The sequence below is a fragment of the Orbicella faveolata genome, unplaced genomic scaffold (assembly GCF_042242905.1).
Source record: "Orbicella faveolata isolate gen_17 unplaced genomic scaffold, um_ofav_v1 contig_26, whole genome shotgun sequence".
NCBI classification, from domain to species: domain Eukaryota; kingdom Metazoa; phylum Cnidaria; class Anthozoa; order Scleractinia; family Merulinidae; genus Orbicella; species Orbicella faveolata.
Genome location: NW_028301554.1, coordinates 15,281,853 through 15,301,092, shown reverse-complemented (window position 1 = coordinate 15,301,092; position 19,240 = coordinate 15,281,853). Strand labels below are relative to the sequence as shown.

Here is a 19,240-nt window from a genome sequence, read left to right as displayed (position 1 = left end):
TTTGATAAAATTCCAGGATATAGCAAAGGATAAAAGGAAATCCCCAATGCAAACATTTCTTGAAAGACTAAAACTGATTTTAAGCTGAATGGCTAAGTTACAGTAAAAGTAAAAGTAAAAGTAAAAGGTATACTTACAGTAATAGTTTAGTACAGGCATAATGGTGTTTAATATTTGCAAATCTGACGCGAAGTACAGTAATTAACCAGAATAGGCATTTTATTCTGTTGACTCAGATTCAGTTGAATGGTCGTGGGTTGGTTGACGTTTTGGTGAATGGTGAAGCAGTCATTTTTGACGAGCTCTCCCTTTTGGAGTTCAACGGCGTGTCTGTGTTACAGTATGTTAACACCTCCAAGTTCTCTGCCATTTTCAATTCTGGGATCTCCGTCACCGTAGAGGGACAACAAGAACTGCTTGGTCTCGTGACTTTGGTACCGACAATTTTCAAAGGTAGAAGTCTGTTTTGCCGTTTCTGTGTCTCGTTCTTTTGAAGCTGCATTTGAACCGCACTATTTCGAACTCTTAGGGGAAACTAAAAATAGTTCGAAATAGCGGGAGCTCGAAAAATCCTTTAGTAAATGACTGAAGGGTAAATCCAAGGGAAATGGTTTTGAGTTCGAAATAACGGGAAATTCGAAATAAACGAGTTCGAATTAGCGGGGTCCAACTGTATTGTATGTTATTTCTCTTTTCGGTATATAAAAGTGGCTCTTTATTCCATTCCTTCGACATTCTCATTGACTTCTATAAGTGTAGTTGAGTTAGCCCCACTTAGCAGACAATGGCTTTTACGTCTAACTTATCATTGCATGGATTTTGCCTGTCTTCACTCCTGGTTGTATTTTTATGGTAGGCGCATTCAACGTCTTCGTCCGGGTCTCTAGTGTAATTAAGGCCAATAACAATGATTTTTCTCTTAGTAAATATCTTATTTGTGACTAGGAGTGATGTTGCCAGCGCTTAGATCACTCTCGACCACTCCAGTCTTTCTCTCGGGGTCGGGGAACTGACTGTACCATTTCTAGCTTTGTTATTGAAAAAGCTACAATCACAATGTGAAACTAGTTTTTCATCATAGGGAATACAACTGGCCTCCTTGGCTACTGGGATGACAGTCAAGCCTCAGAATTCCTTCGACCTGATGGAACTTTCTTGAGCACAAACTCCAGCCTTGAAGTTATACACAGGGATTTTGGACAGCTATGTACGTAACGCAATATAATTACAGAACAGTTTGGTAGAACTCTTATTACTCTGCTGGGTTCATGGTTGTTCTTTTGCAATTGCTTTGAATGTTAAAATAATAATTTCTGTGGATGGAGTAGCAGCTGATAGGTAAGATCATGGGCAAGACAATTACGTTGACCCTCAACGCCACGAAGGATTAATAGGTATCAGAGAATTTGTGAGGAAACCTGACGAAGATGGTACCTGGTCCTGTGGCAAACGTTTATATAATCCCTGGGGAGTTGTTATACCCCCTCTCACTTTACACTAGAAATTTACAAATGAACGATTAACGATGGAACATGGGTGAACTTAATAATTTGTTACCATTACCTCCCGTTTTAAGGGGTTACCAGACCAGAAGAGTCTCTGTTTGTCTACCAGCAAGGACAAAGCCACTCCACATTCCACAATCCAAGTTACCAGCCAATTTTTCCTGACAGCCAAAGCTTGGAGTTCACCGATAAAGCGCTGGAGAAAGAGGCTCAGGACGTCTGTGGAGAAAACTCAGAATGCTTGTTTGATATTTTTACAACTGGAAAAGTGCGCATCGGAAGAGCCACTAAAGAAACTGTCACTCAGTTTGTCGCGGTGGTAAACGATACTGTTAAACCAGGTTAATGAATAATATTTTATCTTTACGATCTCCTTATTTGCGTAGGCATACATAGTTTTTTTTTTACTTCAAAAAGCCAATTGGTTTTTTCGATCTTGCTTGGACCTCAGCAGGTCATTTCAAAGCCCAGTATGTATTGTTTTGAAAATGACTTAACATCACGATTCGGCACTGTTACATATAAAACCTCGTTTTGGAAGATCCACCAATCCTTTGTTATGAAATAATATTTATAATCGTGTATTTACTTATGATGACATGCTTTTCTTTCCTAGCTTGTGTGCCCCTGGACTCTCAGCTAGCTGATGGTGTTGTTCACAGAAATGACACGAAGGGTGGAATCGATTACACGTTTGAGTGCAACAGGGGTTTTGTCGTGAACGGGTCTAATCATGTGACATGCGAAGATGGAATTTACAACGGATCAGCCCCAAACTGTTTGCCTAAAGGTGAATCCAATTGCAGATTTATTGTTGTTAACGTATATGTAACAAATTGACGTCAGTTTTTCATGCGTCTGTCCTGCTATTGATAATGAATTTCGTCATAACATTGTCAACGTAGCTGTGGATCAATTTTGACAATGTTATGACGAAATTCATTGTCAATAACAGGTCATACGCATGAAAAACTGATGTCGATTTGTTTTTTACAATAACAAATTGTCAAATTGTCCGCTCTCGGTCGTTGACTCATCGCATAAATTATAAATTCATGTGTCTGTCCGCTTATTGACAATGAAAATTAGCCAATAGGCGCGCGAGAATTTCTGCAGTTATCGTAAAAGTTAAAACGGTGAACAGTGGGTGGAGTGCGTTAGTTTTAGTACAGTCACTCCATTTGGCCTCTTGTAAGGGTCCCTTGTAACTGTTGTCCGAGTTTCTGCGCACAATTTAAATGTGCGTAGGGCTGTTATGATTGAGCTCGCCAGTTCACTCTCTCACCTATCTCGTTAAGTTATCGCGCTTTATTGTAGTCATTAGGGAGTTTACGAAACCACGACACCGACGCCGAGGACAACGTCGATTAAAAAATGAATTTATATTTTACCTACGAATCTCGCGATACTGTTAAGTCATTTACTTTGTTTATCACTGTCAAAACTATCGCAAAAATAAATCTGGAACACAGCGATACATTTGAAATAAAAATTTAAAAAATTAGCCGTCGTGGTTCACGTTCTCTGGACAACGCAAAATTTGGCCATTTCACGTTGTTGTTTTGCAGAGGATGGCAAAGAAACGTATCGACAATTATAACGCACGTCCACATCTATTGTTCTCCTCATTAAACCTTTTGTTTAGCGACGTTGCCGTTGCCGTTGCCGTCGTGGTTTTCTTAAACTCCCTAACGTCGCAAACCAAAAGTTTAATGAGAAGAACAATGGCCGTGCACGTGCGTTAGAATTCTTGGTACATTTCTTTGCCGTCCTGTGCGAAACAACGACGTGAAATTACCAAATTCTGTGATGTCTGGAGAACGTGAACCACGACGGCTAATTTTTTTTTATTTTTATTTCAAATGCTTCGCCCTGTTCCAGATTCAGTTTCAGAACTATATCGAAACTGTATGTGGAACACAGCGTAAAATTTGACATATAAATTTTAAAAATCGTCCGTCGTTGTTCAAGTTCTCCACACGACGTAGAATTTGGTCATTTCACGTTATTAGGGACCTTACGCAAAACAGGACGGCAACGGCAACGAGAACGTCACCAAACAGAAGGTTTAATGAGCAAAACAATGGCTGTGCACGTGCATTATAATTCTTGGTACATTTCTTTGTCGTCCTTTGCAAAACAACAACGTGAAATGACCAAATTCTGCGTTGTCTGGAGAACGTGAACCACAACGGCTAATTTTTCGTATTTCTATTTGGACCTGAACGTATTCGTATCATATGCAACAGGGGCAAGTTTTTATACCGAGAGATACACTGAATAGTTTCAAATAAATGCGAAATTCCAAAGTAAAATAGAAACAAATTTTTTTACTAGGCGTCGACCTCGCAGTCGCCGTCGTATATGCGTAAGGTCCCTATTGTTTTGCAGAGGACGGCAAAGAAATGTGCAAAGAATTGCATGTGCGCAGCCGTTGTCCTGCTCATTAATCCTTTTGCTTAGCAACGTTCCCGTTGCCGTTGCGGTTTTCTTAAACTCCCTATTGATCCTCTTCCTCCCCTCCCCGCACAAAACCCTTGGCCTTGGACTTGATTGATTAAGTGCCCGTTTTTGCTTTCTTCGACAGAGTGTCCGCTTCCTGCTCCAGGTAATCTCAATAATGGTGTTGTCGACGGAGATGGCAGTGTTTATCGTTCAACTTATTATTTCACCTGTAACGATGGATATGCACTCCACGGCCATGCTATAGTCAGCTGCACGGAACATGGCTCCTGGAACGGCACTACGCCTAGCTGTTTGAAAGGTAACAAACTTGACCACATATCATTTATCGTATGCCTTGTTAAGGGGCATGGTGTCTGACTTCATTTAATAGGAAAAGTTTTAGGGTAACCCTGAACAAAAACGGGAGTTACTTGCGATAGATTTTAAGTTTTGCGATGAACAGCCATGAAAACCGGGGAGGGTCGTAGAAAAACTGGAGATTGAGGGGCTGGGGAGTGTGTGTGTGTGTGGGGAGTGTGTGTGTATGTATGTATGTATGTATGAATGAATGAGTGAGTGAGTGAGTGAGTGAGTGAGTGAGTGAGTGAGTGAGTGAGTGAGTGAGTGAGTGAGTGAGTGAGTGAGTGAGTGAGTGAGTGAGTGAGTGAGTGAGTGAGTGAGTGAGTGAGTGAGTGAGTGAGTGAGTGAGTGAGTGAGTGAGTGAGTGAGTGAGTGAGTGAGTGAGTGAGTGAGTGAGTGAGTGAGTGAGTGAGTGAGTGAGTGAGTGAGTGAGTGAGTGAGTGAGTGAGTGAGTGAGTGAGTGAGTGACTGAGTGACTGAGTGAGTGAGTGAGTGTATGTATGTATGTATGTATGTATGTATGTATGTTGTCTATTTTATTTGTTTGCCACAAAATACACTACAAGTAAAGTTATATGGCCTGCTTAGTGCCTACTGAGTATAGCGTTAGCCACTGCAAAGCATAAATAAACCAGTTTTACTGGGACAGTATTATTGACTAAATCGAATCAATGTAAGAATTGATTTTACGTGGGTAGAGTGATGATGGCATTCTTATATTACATAGTGGGCACGTTCAGGGCACGTTCACACAGGCGTTCTTTGACCTACAGTAACTTCTCTTACTTCCAGAGTGTCCAGTGCTTTCTTCATCCATATCAAATGGCGACGTCCATGGTTCAGGTCATGTCCAAGGCTCGCGTTGGAGGTTTAGCTGTCACCATGGCTATGCTCTGGTTGGCCACGACATTTTACAGTGTACTGAGCAGGGAGTTTGGAATGCTAGTGTTCCTACATGTCTGAGAGGTAACAGATAGCAGGCTGAACAGCCGTAATTACCTACAACGCTCCAGGATTACGTCACCTTCTTCTTAATTGTCATTGTTAAAATGGTGCTTTTTATTAGAGGCTACAGAAACAATTTCTGATCTTGAGGCACGCTGACCTGGGTATCGGGTTGGAAAACCAGAGGTAAAGAGATCTGACTACTTCACAACCCATTCACTGTCGGTTCTCAGGGCCTCAGCGCCCACGTGTTGTACAAATTGGTGCTTCGCATTTCATAGAAGAAAAGCATTTGATATGTCTGATATGAAATCTAAAACATGTAACTGGCTCTATTTTGCAGTCCGAATACGGCAACGACGCTCTACAATTTTCAATTTCCTGCTTTCACTTTGGTCAAGTTTATTAACCTCCCAGCTTTCTATGCATCATCTAACCAGATTTTTTTTTCCTGCAGAGTGTCCCCTCCTTCCTTCATCCATTGCAAATGGCTTTGTCAATGGAAGGGGCTCGGTGGAGGGATCACAGTACCAGTTCAGCTGCAAACCGGGATATTCACTTGTAGGGACAAACACATTGTACTGCAGCGACCAGGGAAACTGGAATGGCTCGGTTCCAAGCTGTCTCATAGGTTGGTCATTTGGTTTAGTAACTAGATTGATGGGATATATTTTGCATGACTCCTTCACCCACTGTATTGTCCTCATTTAACACATAGCCTGTTAACAGGCTGCAACTGAAAGGGTTCGACCGCGGCTGAGAGGGTTCAACTCTAGCTGAGAGTGAAATCACCGAGGGGGAATGGGGTGCGGGTTCGGGCGAGTCCCCTCCTTTGTCTTCATCCTCTTTCTTCCCTTTGTTTTCACCCCATCCTCGACTAAAAAGCCTGTTAAAAAGCTATTTAACACACTGACCCTAGACCTTTCACCTGATGGTAAATCCTCTCAGCAAATGGCGCTCCGTCCCATACGTCAGATGTCCTGTTTAATATATGTAAAACGACTTTTTTTGTCTTAAATTTAAGTGACCCCTAGCAAGGGGGATATCTTTCAAGAGATGAGCTGTTTATTAACTTAAAATTGTCTAAGATTTATTTAACGCCTTGGGGAGTTCGTGAAGCTGATATTTGAAGCGTTTACAATAATGCGCATGTTGGAGAACATCCGTTAGCTCTTGGTCAGAGTAAATTGCTTTTCTTATGGAGGGCTGAAACTCAAAACATTAGCTTCACAGACTCGCTAGGTAAGTGTTACACTCGCCCGCCAACGCTGCGCAATAACATGGTTCCATGAGAAGATTAATATATCAATGCAATCCTCCGTAGGAAAATGATGGCGGCTGTACATTTTACCACAATACCATACGACCCTTACACAGCTCATAAAGTACGAGGAAAACCTTATTGTTGCAGTACTTGTCCCTCTGCTAACGACACTGTGTATGCTAGGTTTGAAGGTCTTAGAACTTTTCTGTGCGTTTCTTATGAGCGTTTGAAAGGTTTTCGTGCGCTACAAATTATGGTTAAGTGTCCCAGTCGCCGCGGTTTTTTCCTACTGAGGATTCATAATTCTCGGAAATATATGTTGCATTTGTGAGCAACTTATAGGAATAAGCATTACTTTGATTTAAAATGGAACAGAGGAATTCTCCCCGGCCGAACGAGACTTTTTTGAGCACTTTGAAGAGGAGCAAGTTATAGTGCAATGATCATACTTGTTGTACTCTTAGTATAGGCCGATATAAGCTTGCTAAATTTAGAGATAACTTTGCTGGACGTGAACCCGGCAGACTGGACGATTCTTAAGCAAAAGACATAGTCAACCCAGATTTGCAAAAAAGTGTAAGCCTAATAATATTATGATAGTCACATTCTGTCCTCTTTTAAGAGACACCTTTTAGTTGACGAAGAAGTTGATGGATCCATCCTTAACCATTTTGGTGTGATCTATAATGATATATATTTTTAACTCTTTTTTTCCTTTAGAATGTCCGCAGCTGTCTTCCTCAATACCAAATGGCCATGCTAATGGCACAGGCTCGTTACATGGCGCCCTCTTCGTGTTCAGTTGCCAGCAGGGTTATTCTCTTATTGGACAGAAAAATTTGCTGTGTACTGAAGATGGAAACTGGAATGCCAGCGTTCCAAAATGTCTTAAAGGTATATGTGATTCACGGAGTGAACGTGATTAAAGGGTAGAGACAGGTCCATAGCAGGTGCTACAGTTTGGGAAATTTTACTCAAGTATTTTGTATTTCACAAACAAAATCTCTGAATCACGAGATATCGGCTTCGTTGAGTTTAGTATTGTCTAGGAAAATCGAATTTGAAACCGAGAGTTTTGCTTTTCAAACATTTAATCACTTATAGTTCCTGTACGCAGACAGATAACAGGGTTATATTTGGGTGATGCATGTAACCAAATGTAACTTAGACAATGTTTTACGCGGGCCAGTGCTGGTCAGCGGCTTTTCAAGGGGGCCTTGGTCTTTGGGATCTCATAAGGGGGGTTTGCGTTCCAGCTGTGTTCTAGAGCGTTAATTAATTAATTAATTAATTTATTTATTTATTTATTTATTTATTTATATATTTATTTATTTATTTATTTATTTAACTTCGCCTAACCAAAATACTTATATACATAAAGTTTTTATTGACCACGACAGCTTACAGCCGATTGCAGTGGATCCCTCGTTAATAAAAATTAAACTAAAGCTACTCATATATAAACAAGAACAATCAAAGGCAAACAAAACAATTTCAAATTGCTAGAAACAGCACGACGGCGGGCACAGAAGAGTCCTCGCTATGTTGCACCAGGGACAGAATGTTCTCCAGGTTCTTATGTCGTCAACGTCCTGCAGATCTAGAGGCCTATTATAATAGTTCAGTTGCTTTGAGTGCCATTTGTACTTGTGGCGTGCTTTTGTTCCCTCACCGCTTCGGCCCTTTCGCTGGTGACGGTAATTATATAGGTTGGTACGTTTTTCCACTGTTTCTGTCAGTGTGACTGTTCCAGGTGGAGGCCACTCTTAGGATTGCCATGGATACCTGCGTGATCAGCTCGAGGCTCGTATTTCGCAAGCTCAACGATTGATGATGAGGGACACTTATCTTTACCTAGTTATTAATTCCATTGACACTACCCTCTAAAGGAATGATCTGTTATGCAATGCTTTATTATGCAAACCAATCAATGAAGTGCCGGTTTTCTAGGCTTTTCGTGTATTTCGATCTTAATCCTTGTACTTTGTCTCCGTATGAATTTTGTTTTTTTCAGATTGTCCCAGCCTCCCTTCGTTCATATCACATGGATTCGGCAACGGGACTGGTTCAGTGGAAGGTTCTCGACATCGCTTCAGTTGTGACGAAGGATATTCACTCGTTGGACAACACACGCTGTACTGTGACAAGGATGGGTTATGGAATGGTTCGGTACCCACATGTCTCATAGGTATTGTTGTCGCACTTGTAGATAAGGGTAGCTATCTAGCAGAAATGAGATTACGAGCGGATAATTGTAAGTTTCACATGCTGAGATGATGGTACTAGAAACTGCATAATCACAGTCTATTACGTTAAAGGTGTAAGGGTGTAGACGTCACTTAGCAACACGACACATTCAATCCCGTACTGTGTAAGAACCTAATGTATCATCTTCATTACTGTTCATCACGATCAGATCAGATCAGAGCCATTCAGTGTCGCATACAACAAGCTTTCAAAGTTGACGATCTTTTTTTTATGATCTGCTGTCCTTGTTTGGGTGGTCAGAGAAAACCGAAGACGAATTCAAAAGGTCGTTTATTAAAATTGTTGTCTTCTTCATTTAGAATGTCCACAACTGCCTTCCACAATACAACACGGTAATATTAAGGGTTCAGGTCGCGTGGAAGGCTCGCTACACAGATTCACTTGCAACGATGGTTATTCCCTTGTGGGACAAGATGTTCTGTATTGTAATGAGATGGGTCAGTGGAACGCCAGTGCTCCTAGATGTCTCAGAGGTAACACAAAATACTAACTGAATTAAAAGATTTCTATTGTACATGTTATTTTCTAAGTGCTTTGGAATATTTTTGTTATGTCATTGGCTGATAGTCTCATCCTAACCCAGTCCGCAAAGCAAGTGCAGATGATGTTGATAAAGTACTGAACAGAAAGAGTCTGCAGCTTTCGTCTTGAAGTTGCGAGACAACTGATCACGCCTTAAGAACTTGACAAATTTCGGAGTTATCCCAAGTGGTCGCGCTATTTTTTGATTGATAACTAGATTCGAAGTTTTAAGAATGCGTTACGAGGATTTCTCCAAAACGGGTGAACTTTTCCAAGCACCTGAACTAGTCTGCTCTGGATACGCTGCAGTAGTAGACAGGGGGGACTTTATTTGTAAATTGTGATTATTTCATGGTTCAAGATTCTTTGCAATAAAACCGTATAGATCTGTGAATTATTATATTTGCCGAAGGCTTAGTATTAACCTTGAACTATGTACTATTATATTCCCTTAAAAGGCTGTAGGTAAAAGCCATGAGAGTTAATAGACCTACATGTGTTGATCTTTTAGAGTGTCCCAGTCTACCGTCAGTCATAGCACATGGTTTCGTCAATGGTAGTGGCTCACTGGAAGGTGCTGGTTATGAGTTCAGCTGTGAAAGAGGTTACTCGCTTATCGGGGTCAGTCGGGTAGTTTGCACAGATGCCGGAGTGTGGAATGGCTCCCTTCCTACTTGTCTAATAGGTGAAAAAAAAAAACGATATTCACCTTTACAAAGATGTTGTAAATTTGATTCCAGCCACACAGCGTCTTAACAAGGACATAACATACGTGGGTAGATCAAACTCGAAAATGTTAGGAATCCCCAGCCAACCATTAGGAATTTAAGGCTGTGGTTTTTAACCCCTAACACACTGCGTTTAGATACACAATCATTACATTCTTCGGTCCCAATCAAAAGCCTTTTACACTATCCATAATTTACGGGTGATGTAGCAGCTCTCGTAAGGTCTCACATGAATGGCTTGCTACCCCTTGAGAGAACAATAGAACAAACAACAGAAACAATGCCCCTAGCCCTAAAACAATAACAGCTGCTAACAATGAAGAGAATTACAAGCTTACGAGAGCTGCTGTAGTTTACGCCAAAAGTATGTCACTTCCCCTTCGCCAATAAGAATTTAAAGTCCTTTTCTTTATGGTATAACTATTTGTTTAAAGAACTACATGGTTACGCCTCGCAAATGACGCACCGATTTCCATCAAGTGTTTGATAGCAATAATACATACATAACTTTCCTTGCCCAACCGGGAGAACTCCAACATATCTATCTTTTCACGAACTAGTTCTTTTTCCTTATTACGCAATAGCGTATACTAAATAAATATCACATCTTCCCCTAGAATGTCCAGTCCTTCCTCTGTCTATACGACATGGTGACGTCAATGCTTCGGGATCAGTACAAGGCTCTGTGTACACATTCACGTGCAGGCCTGGTTACTCCCTAATGGGTGAACAAAACTTGTACTGTACTGAAGAAGGAAGGTGGAACGCCAGCGTCCCCAGCTGCCTTAAAGGTAATGGTACCGAGTACCATGGATCCACTTGGACCCGTCCGTGCGAACCTGACCTGAGTAACACATTGAAATTACTTATACTTTTCTCGGGCCTCTGGTTCCTCAAGAATCGCTTATTAGAACCTTAAACAACAGTTACAGAAGCTATGAATCATTTAACTTAGTGAAGCTACAATCTTAATCTCGTAGTGTCCTCTTATAAGAGACACCTTTTAGTTGACGAAGAAGTTGATGGATCCATCCTTAACCATTTTGGTGTGATCTATAATGATATATATTTTTAACTCTTTTTTTCCTTTAGAATGTCCGCAGCTGTCTTCCTCAATACCAAATGGCCATGCTAATGGCACAGGCTCGTTACATGGCGCCCTCTTCGTGTTCAGTTGCCAGCAGGGTTATTCTCTTATTGGACAGAAAAATTTGCTGTGTACTGAAGATGGAAACTGGAATGCCAGCGTTCCAAAATGTCTTAAAGGTATATGTGATTCACGGAGTGAACGTGATTAAAGGGTAGAGACAGGTCCATAGCAAGTGCTACAGTTTGGGAAATTTTACTCGAGTATTTTGTATTTCACAAACAAAATCTCTGAATCACGAGATGTCGGCTTCGTTGAGTTTAGTATTGCCTAGGAAAATCGAATTGAAACCGAGAGTTTTGCTTTTCAAACATTTAATCACTTATAGTTCCTGTACGCAGACAGATAACAGGGTTATATTTGGGTGATGCATGTGACTAAATGTAACTTAGACAAAGTTTTACTCGGGCCAGTGCTGGTCAGCGGCTTTTCAAGGGGGCCTTGGTCTTTGGGATCTCATAAGGGGAGTTTGCGTTCCAGCTGTGTACTAGAGCGTTTATTTATTTATTTATTTATTTACGTATTTATTTATTTATTTACTTATTTATTTATTTAACTTCGCCTAACCAAAATACTTATATGCATAAAGTTTTTATTGACCACGACAGCTTACAGCCAATTGCAGTGGATCCCTCGGTAATAAAAATTAAACTAAAGCTACTCATATATAAACAAGAAAAATTTAAGGCAAACAAAACAATTTCAAATTGCTAGAAACAGCACGACGGCGGGCACAGAAGAGTCCTCGCTATGTTGCACCAGGGACAGAATGTTCTCCAGGTTCTTATGTCGTCAACGTCCTGCAGATCTAGAGGCCTATTATAATAGTTCAGTTGCTTTGAGTGCCATTTGTACTTTTGGCGTGCTTTCTTTCCCTCACCGCTTCGGCCCTTTCGCTGGTGACGGTAATTATATAGGTTAGTACGTTTTTCCACTGTTTCTGTCAGTGTGACTGTTCCAGGTGGAGGCCACTCTTAGGGTTGCCATGGACACCTGCGTGATCAGCTCGAGGCTCGTATTTCGCAAGCTCAACGATTGATGATGAGGGACACTTATCTTTACCTAGTTATTAATTCCATTGACACTACCCTCTAAAGGAATGATCTGTTGTGCAATGCTTTATTATGCAAACCAATCAATGAAGTGCCGGTTTTCTAGGCTTTTCGTGTATTTCGATCTTAATCCTTGTACTTTGTCTCCGTATGAATTTTGTTTTTTCAGATTGTCCCAGCCTCCCTTCGTTCATATCACATGGATTCGGCAACGGGACTGGTTCAGTGGAAGGTTCTCGACATCGCTTTGGTTGTGACGAAGGATATTCACTCGTTGGACAACACACGCTGTACTGTGACAAGGATGGGTTATGGAATGGTTCGGTACCCACATGTCTCATAGGTATTGTTGTCGCACTTGTAGATAAGGGTAGCTATCTAGCAGAAATGAGATTACGAGCGGATAATTGTAAGTTTCACATGCTGAGATGATGGTACTAGAAACTGCATAATCACAGTCTATTACGTTAAAGGTGTAAGGGTGTAGACGTCACTTAGCAACACGACACATTCAATCCCGTACTGTGTAAGAACCTAATGTATCATCTTCATTACTGTTCATCACGATCAGATCAGATCAGATCAGAGCCATTCAGTGTCGCATACAACAAACTTTCAAAGTTGACGATCTTTTTTTTATGATCTGCTGTCCTTGTTTGGGTGGTCAGAGAAAACCGAAGACGAATTCAAAAGGTCGTTTATTAAAATTGTTGTCTTCTTCATTTAGAATGTCCACAACTGCCTTCCACAATACAACACGGTAATATTAAGGGTTTAGGTCGCGTGGAAGGCTCGCTACACAGATTCACTTGCAACGATGGTTATTCCCTTGTGGGACAAGATGTTCTGTATTGTAATGAGATGGGTCAGTGGAACGCCAGTGTTCCTAGATGTCTCAGAGGTAACACAAAATACTAACTGAATTAAAAGATTTCTATTGTACATGTTATTTTCTAAGTGCTTTGGAATATTTTTGTTATGTCATTGGCTGATAGTCTCATCCTAACCCAGTCCGCAAAGCAAGTGCAGATGATGTTGATAAAGTACTGAACAGAAAGAGTCTGCAGCTTTCGTCTTGAAGTTGCGAGACAACTGATCACGCCTTAAGAACTTGACAAATTTTGGAGTTATCCCAAGTGGTCGCGCTATTTTTTGATTGATAACTAGATTCGAAGTTTTAAGAATGCGTTACGAGGATTTCTCCAAAACGGGTGAACTTTTCCAAGCACCTGAACTAGTCTGCTCTGGATACGCTGCAGTAGTAGACAGGGGGACTTTATTTGTAAATTGTGATTATTTCATGGTTCAAGATTCTTTGCAATAAAACCGTATAGATCTGTGAATTATTATATTTGCCGAAGGCTTAGTATTAACCTTGAACTATGTACTATTATATTCCCTTAAAAGGCTGTAGGTAAAAACCATGAGAGTTAATAGACCTACATGTGTTGATCTTTTAGAGTGTCCCAGTCTACCGTCAGTCATAGCACATGGTTTCGTCAATGGTAGTGGCTCACTGGAAGGTGCTGGTTATGAGTTCAGCTGTGAAAGAGGTTACTCGCTTATCGGGGTCAGTCGGGTAGTTTGCACAGATGCCGGAGTGTGGAATGGCTCCCTTCCTACTTGTCTAATAGGTGAAAAAAAAAAAACGATATTCACCTTTACAAAGATGTTGTAAATTTGATTCCAGCCACACAGCGTCTTAACAAGGACATAACATACGTGGGTAGATCAAACTCGAAAATGTTAGGAATCCCCAGCCAACCATTAGGAATTTAAGGCTGTGGTTTTTAACCCCTAACACACTGCGTTTAGATACACAATCATTACATTCTTCGGTCCCAATCAAAAGCCTTTTACACTATCCATAATTTACGGGTGATGTAGCAGCTCTCGTAAGGTCTCACATGAATGGCTTGCTACCCCTTGAGAGAACAATAGAACAAACAACAGAAACAATGCCCCTAGCCCTAAAACAATAACAGCTGCTAACAATGAAGAGAATTACAAGCTTACGAGAGCTGCTGTAGTTTACGCCAAAAGTATGTCACTTCCCCTTCGCCAATAAGAATTTAAAGTCCTTTTCTTTATGGTATAACTATTTGTTTAAAGAACTACATGGTTACGCCTCGCAAATGACGCACCGATTTCCATCAAGTGTTTGATAGCAATAATACATACATAACTTTCCTTGCCCAACCGGGAGAACTCCAACATATCTATCTTTTCACGAACTAGTTCTTTTTCCTTATTACGCAATAGCGTATACTAAATAAATATCACATCTTCCCCTAGAATGTCCAGTCCTTCCTCTGTCTATACGACATGGTGACGTCAATGCTTCGGGATCAATACAAGGCTCTGTGTACACATTCACGTGCAGGCCTGGTTACTCCCTAATGGGTGAACAAAACTTGTACTGTACTGAAGAAGGAAGGTGGAACGCCAGCGTCCCCAGCTGCCTTAAAGGTAATGGTACCGAGTACCATGGATCCACTTGGACCCGTCCGTGCGAACCTGACCTGAGTAACACATTGAAATTACTTATACTTTTCTCGGGCCTCTGGTTCCTCAAGAATCGCTTATTAGAACCTTAAGCAACAGTTACAGAAGCTATGAATCATTTAACTTAGTGAAGCTACAATCTTAATCTCGTAGTGTACTTCCAAAACAAAGTTAATAACTCAATTGTCACATCAGTATAAAACGCTTCCTTGCATTAACGTAGTCTTTATTGTGAGAAGTCAGAGGACTTCACATTATTGTGGTCTCCGAACCTGTTCTCGAGTGCTTCTCTTGTCCTGATTAATGCATGCTTGGCCGTCATCAGACTGTCCTGTCCTTCCCTCGTCCATACCAAATGGCTTCGTAAATGGAAATGGCTCCGTGGAAGGATCTCTGTACCAGTTTAGCTGTATACAAGGATATTCGCTTGTTGGAAGAGATACACTGTTCTGTAATCACAAGGGAGCATGGAGTGGCTCTGTACCAAAATGCCTAAAAGGTAATTCCACAGCTGTTTACAAGCATTAACAAAGGCGAACCTACTTTATCGAGGGCGTTTCAGCAGAAGGACGCCAAAAATGTGCATTACGCACATGTGCGTGTGAAAAGAGAAGAGAGGATTTTTGCTTTTTTGGAAACAAAGGCGATGCTGTTATGTTGATAAGCACTGCATAAAAACTAAAAATCAACTTTTTTCTCTATTTAGATTGCCCCCCTCTGGCTGGTAGCATTGATAATGGTTACAAACATGGCAGTGGCACAGTGGAAGGCTCTTTGGCTTGGTTTAGCTGTAAGGACGGTTATTCTCTTGTCGGAAATCAATATTTATACTGTAACGAGAAAGGACATTGGAATGGCACAACGCCAAGTTGCTTGAAAGGTACAGTTAATTCAGGAAGGCTTTCGTTACTAGTTCTGATATTTTGATCTGCGTAACGTAAATATTTAATAATACTTGCAGGGTGGACAATTTAAGTCAATTTTTCTCCACTCGACAAAGACAAAGCGACACAAGCTTAACGCTAAATAAGTTTATTTTGGGAAGGTCTAGTGCGAACCAAACCCGAACCCTGTACACAGCAATCCTCGCTTAAACCTACTGACAACAATTCTTCTCCTATACAACTGGCAATTTACATTTGCTGTTGCTTTTATAATAAATAGAAACTTAATACCAAAAGTGCCATTACTGGTCAATCTTGACCTAATCCGCAAGTGAGCACGCAAGCTTAATGTCAGTTAGGCTGGGAAACTACAACTCAGAGGTAACAACTCAAACATCACGGCTCAGTCACTTAATTCCCCAGCTTGGGATCAACAAATGTGACATTTCGAGTCAACCTTGTTCCGGGTCGTTCGAGACCTTTGCAGGGAATATACATAGAAACTAAATACCCTAGCCCAAATTAAGGTCTGCAAAAAAAAACATAATTACGAACAGACTACGTAAACCTTTCAACTGTGTATCTGGATACAAGTAAGGAACGAATTACGACGCTGAACTAGCAGAGCTGAGCTACCGCTTACAACTGAAACAAATGCGGCCAGACAGAAGCCAGAAAGAAACTTGCGAAAAAAACCCAGTAGGGACCAAAAGTCAGGGAATCTGAGCAGGAACTAGGCTAAAGCTCTGAGCGATTAAAAAGCCCATCCTACGAGGCGTTGCAATAGTGAAACCCGGCCGATCTTTGCAAAGAATGGCATCTGAAAAAAAATTGTAGACAAAGAAAAAAAAAATTATGCGAAACAAACTGTGAAAGAATTCAAACGCGGTTGGTTGTGAGGCCTAGATGACCACCATGATGCTCCTGCCTGGTACCCAGGGCCCTTTTTGTTCCTCGTACCGACAAAATAGTTATTTCGGCCTCATTCGTGTGCTCTTTGATCAGAAATAATGTTGACTCCTGAAGGTGGGACAGCAACTGGGGAAATATTTTTGCTTATTTTTGCAACTGCGTAAGCAATGTGGAGACTGTCTAAAGCATTTCATAAACTGCAACGGTAGTTATTCCATTGTGCGACACAAGCATGCAACCCCGCTCATATTTGCCAAAATTTTGTCAGTGATGCTATAATATTGAATCAATAATAAACACTCTGCAGCTAGTTATATCATTTTCTTTTAAACTTCAAGACTGTCCGCCAATTAACCTTACCTTCGAACACGGATTGATCAGTGGCAATAGATCCACATCAGGTGCAGCTTACAGCTTCTCCTGTGATGACGGGTACAGTATCAATGGGCAAGTCACGTTGATCTGTAATGAGTACGGACAGTGGAATGGCAGCATCCCCGTGTGCTCAAGAGGTAAATTGAATTTTCAGTATAAACTCTGTTTTTAATCAACTTGGTGTTGATAAACTAGACTCTCCGCCATTTTAGCTGCTGACGAACATTAGTACCTCGTCGAAGCAGGGTAGGGCAAAGGTCTGCCCCTTTGGGTGTTCATGTCACCAAACGTTCCCAATTGTTTCATACTGTCTTACCAGAAGTTTCCAGTGGCTTGATGTAATATATCAAAGTAACACGAAAGACCTCGTTGGACCACATTTCCAAACTTAAACTAAGGAGAAAAAGGAGAAATAAAACGTAAAAATCTATGCGAATTAAGATCAGATTTCCAAACACTGTCACGGTCATGATTTCCATTGGTTAAAAATTAAACTTGTTGAATTATTAATCAATTTGAGAAAGCTCATGATCAGTTGCTGAGGGAAAGCGTTTACATTAGCAGCCAATATTGCGGGTTCGAATCCTGTTGAATCTTAAATTTTTTAAGGCTTTCTTTCGGTCTACAACTTTTGAATTACTAAAAGAACTATGAAGATATCTTTTACTCAAAATCTAACCCCTTGTTAAGGTTTACAAATTTGATTCATTTTTTTATGCTCATTATCTGAAAGATTCCACTTTGAACCAGTCCTTACAGGTAAAAAGGAGACCCGAAAGGCCTGGTACGTCTACGCAGCTTCTGGTGCTGGGAGCCTGTTGTTCCTTCTTATTCTGGCAAGCCTTTTGGTATTACTATGGCGTCGAAGAAGGTCAAGCGAGAAACGCTCGGAAATCCCGGGCACTGATGAAACAGAGATGAAAACGATGGTGACATCGCCGAAAAAGACTCAAGTCAATTGTGATTACTCGCTTGTCAGTGAAGGCTCTAAAGCCCCACCCACTGTGGTGTGATACAAAATCATCCACATGCTACTGGAGGTTAAGAAAAGTAGGACATGTGGTAATGTGGCTTGTATGTGGGACGCGGGAAATCTGGAAGATCCTGATGGAGCGGACATCCGCCAAAAATTATTTTATGCCGACCCCAAGAAGCCTAGCGAAAACAAACGAGTGTGTAGGAGGGCATGGAAATGATCACGCGATTTTGAATGTGAAACCTTGAGACCTGCAATTATTTCACAGTGTAATTTATTAAGCTACTAATTTAATCTAAGAAATCTGCACAAAATGTATTACTTTATATTACCAGTCAGTATTATCGCAGCTGGAAGCCACCGTTCAAAAAGAGAAACTTATGATAGAATAGTACTTAAAAGAAAGACCTACAGGGTTTTTATGCAGGTGTAGAACATTCGATCTGTTAAATTGTGGATCAGCACGCAATAGCTTCATCTAAAGCTCAGTTGGTAGTGGATTTCCACTGGTAGTTTGGGTTTAAATGCTGTTGAAATGTCAGCTGTCATCCTTGAAGAAGTCTTTTCCGGCGTAATCCGAATGTTTATCAAATATTTTCTGTTGAAAAAGAACGTAACCAAAGATTTCACGCAATTTTCGAACGATCAAAGCAGAAACCAGATCATACGAAATAATAAGACTAACATGTTCAACTTCTTTCTCAGTATTAAACGTAAATCTGTTTGACTTCCTCCGGTTTCACCCACCAAGTAGAAAACACGTTCAGAGTGGGAAACGATATCCCTTATCGCTCATTAAGGCTTCCTTCGCTTTAGGGATGACATGCGTCACTACACTTAGATATAGATCGTATACCCGGGTTCATTAATAGTTTGATTCCGATTGGCAAGCGTTCTTGGTCCAAAAATGATTAATTTACCATTGCTTTCATTGTGGAGAAGATAACGCGATACTCTATCTGTCAATGTGCCAAGAAATACATTAGCTTTCCAATATCAGCCATTAGTAACTTCAAATATATTAATATTAATTTTTTCTCGATCTGCTTTGCGAAAAACACCCACACCACCTTCCAAACGTTCTTCAAAGCACAGCTTCAACTTTATTTAACTTTTTTTAGCTCGAGTTTCAGTCTGGCAAGCAATGTTCGAATAACCGCTTACAGTGACTGTCATCAATTTTCTGTCAAAACAGTCACTGCCAGAATCAGTACGCTTTCGATAGCGTGCGAATTAATGTAGACATTTCATTTTTTCAGTTGGCTTATTTGTTTGATTTTAGACTAAAGATTAATGTACCTGAGAACACACTTGTCACTCACTGCCTTTGGGGAATTTACTGTATGCTTGAA

At 40.8% G+C, this 19,240-nt stretch overlaps 1 protein-coding gene across 3 annotated transcripts in view; it reads left to right on the top strand.

Moving 5' to 3' along the window:
* LOC110050108 (protein mesh-like) overlaps positions 1-19,194 on the top strand; it is a 55,181-nt gene extending 35,987 nt beyond the window's left edge. The window contains exons 11-31 of one of the 3 annotated variants that reach the window (XM_020755986.2): positions 237-453; positions 1,082-1,207; positions 1,577-1,846; positions 2,122-2,295; positions 4,093-4,269; positions 5,103-5,276; positions 5,713-5,886; positions 7,240-7,413; positions 8,534-8,707; positions 9,087-9,260; positions 9,821-9,994; positions 10,655-10,828; positions 11,130-11,303; positions 12,406-12,579; positions 12,964-13,137; positions 13,697-13,870; positions 14,532-14,705; positions 15,067-15,240; positions 15,448-15,621; positions 16,876-17,049; positions 17,663-19,194. In XM_020755986.2, the coding sequence (XP_020611645.2) occupies positions 237-453; positions 1,082-1,207; positions 1,577-1,846; positions 2,122-2,295; positions 4,093-4,269; positions 5,103-5,276; positions 5,713-5,886; positions 7,240-7,413; positions 8,534-8,707; positions 9,087-9,260; positions 9,821-9,994; positions 10,655-10,828; positions 11,130-11,303; positions 12,406-12,579; positions 12,964-13,137; positions 13,697-13,870; positions 14,532-14,705; positions 15,067-15,240; positions 15,448-15,621; positions 16,876-17,049; positions 17,663-17,925 (3,837 nt within the window). In that variant the 3' untranslated portion in view covers positions 17,926-19,194. Of the gene's footprint in view, positions 1-236; positions 454-1,081; positions 1,208-1,576; positions 1,847-2,121; positions 2,296-4,092; positions 4,270-5,102; positions 5,277-5,712; positions 5,887-7,239; positions 7,414-8,533; positions 8,708-9,086; positions 9,261-9,820; positions 9,995-10,654; positions 10,829-11,129; positions 11,304-12,405; positions 12,580-12,963; positions 13,138-13,696; positions 13,871-14,531; positions 14,706-14,977; positions 15,241-15,447; positions 15,622-16,875; positions 17,050-17,662 lie in introns of those variants that run through there. The other 2 variants (XM_020755987.2, XM_020755988.2) reach the window with 2 other exon arrangements.
* Positions 19,195-19,240: the final 46 nt, after the last annotated feature.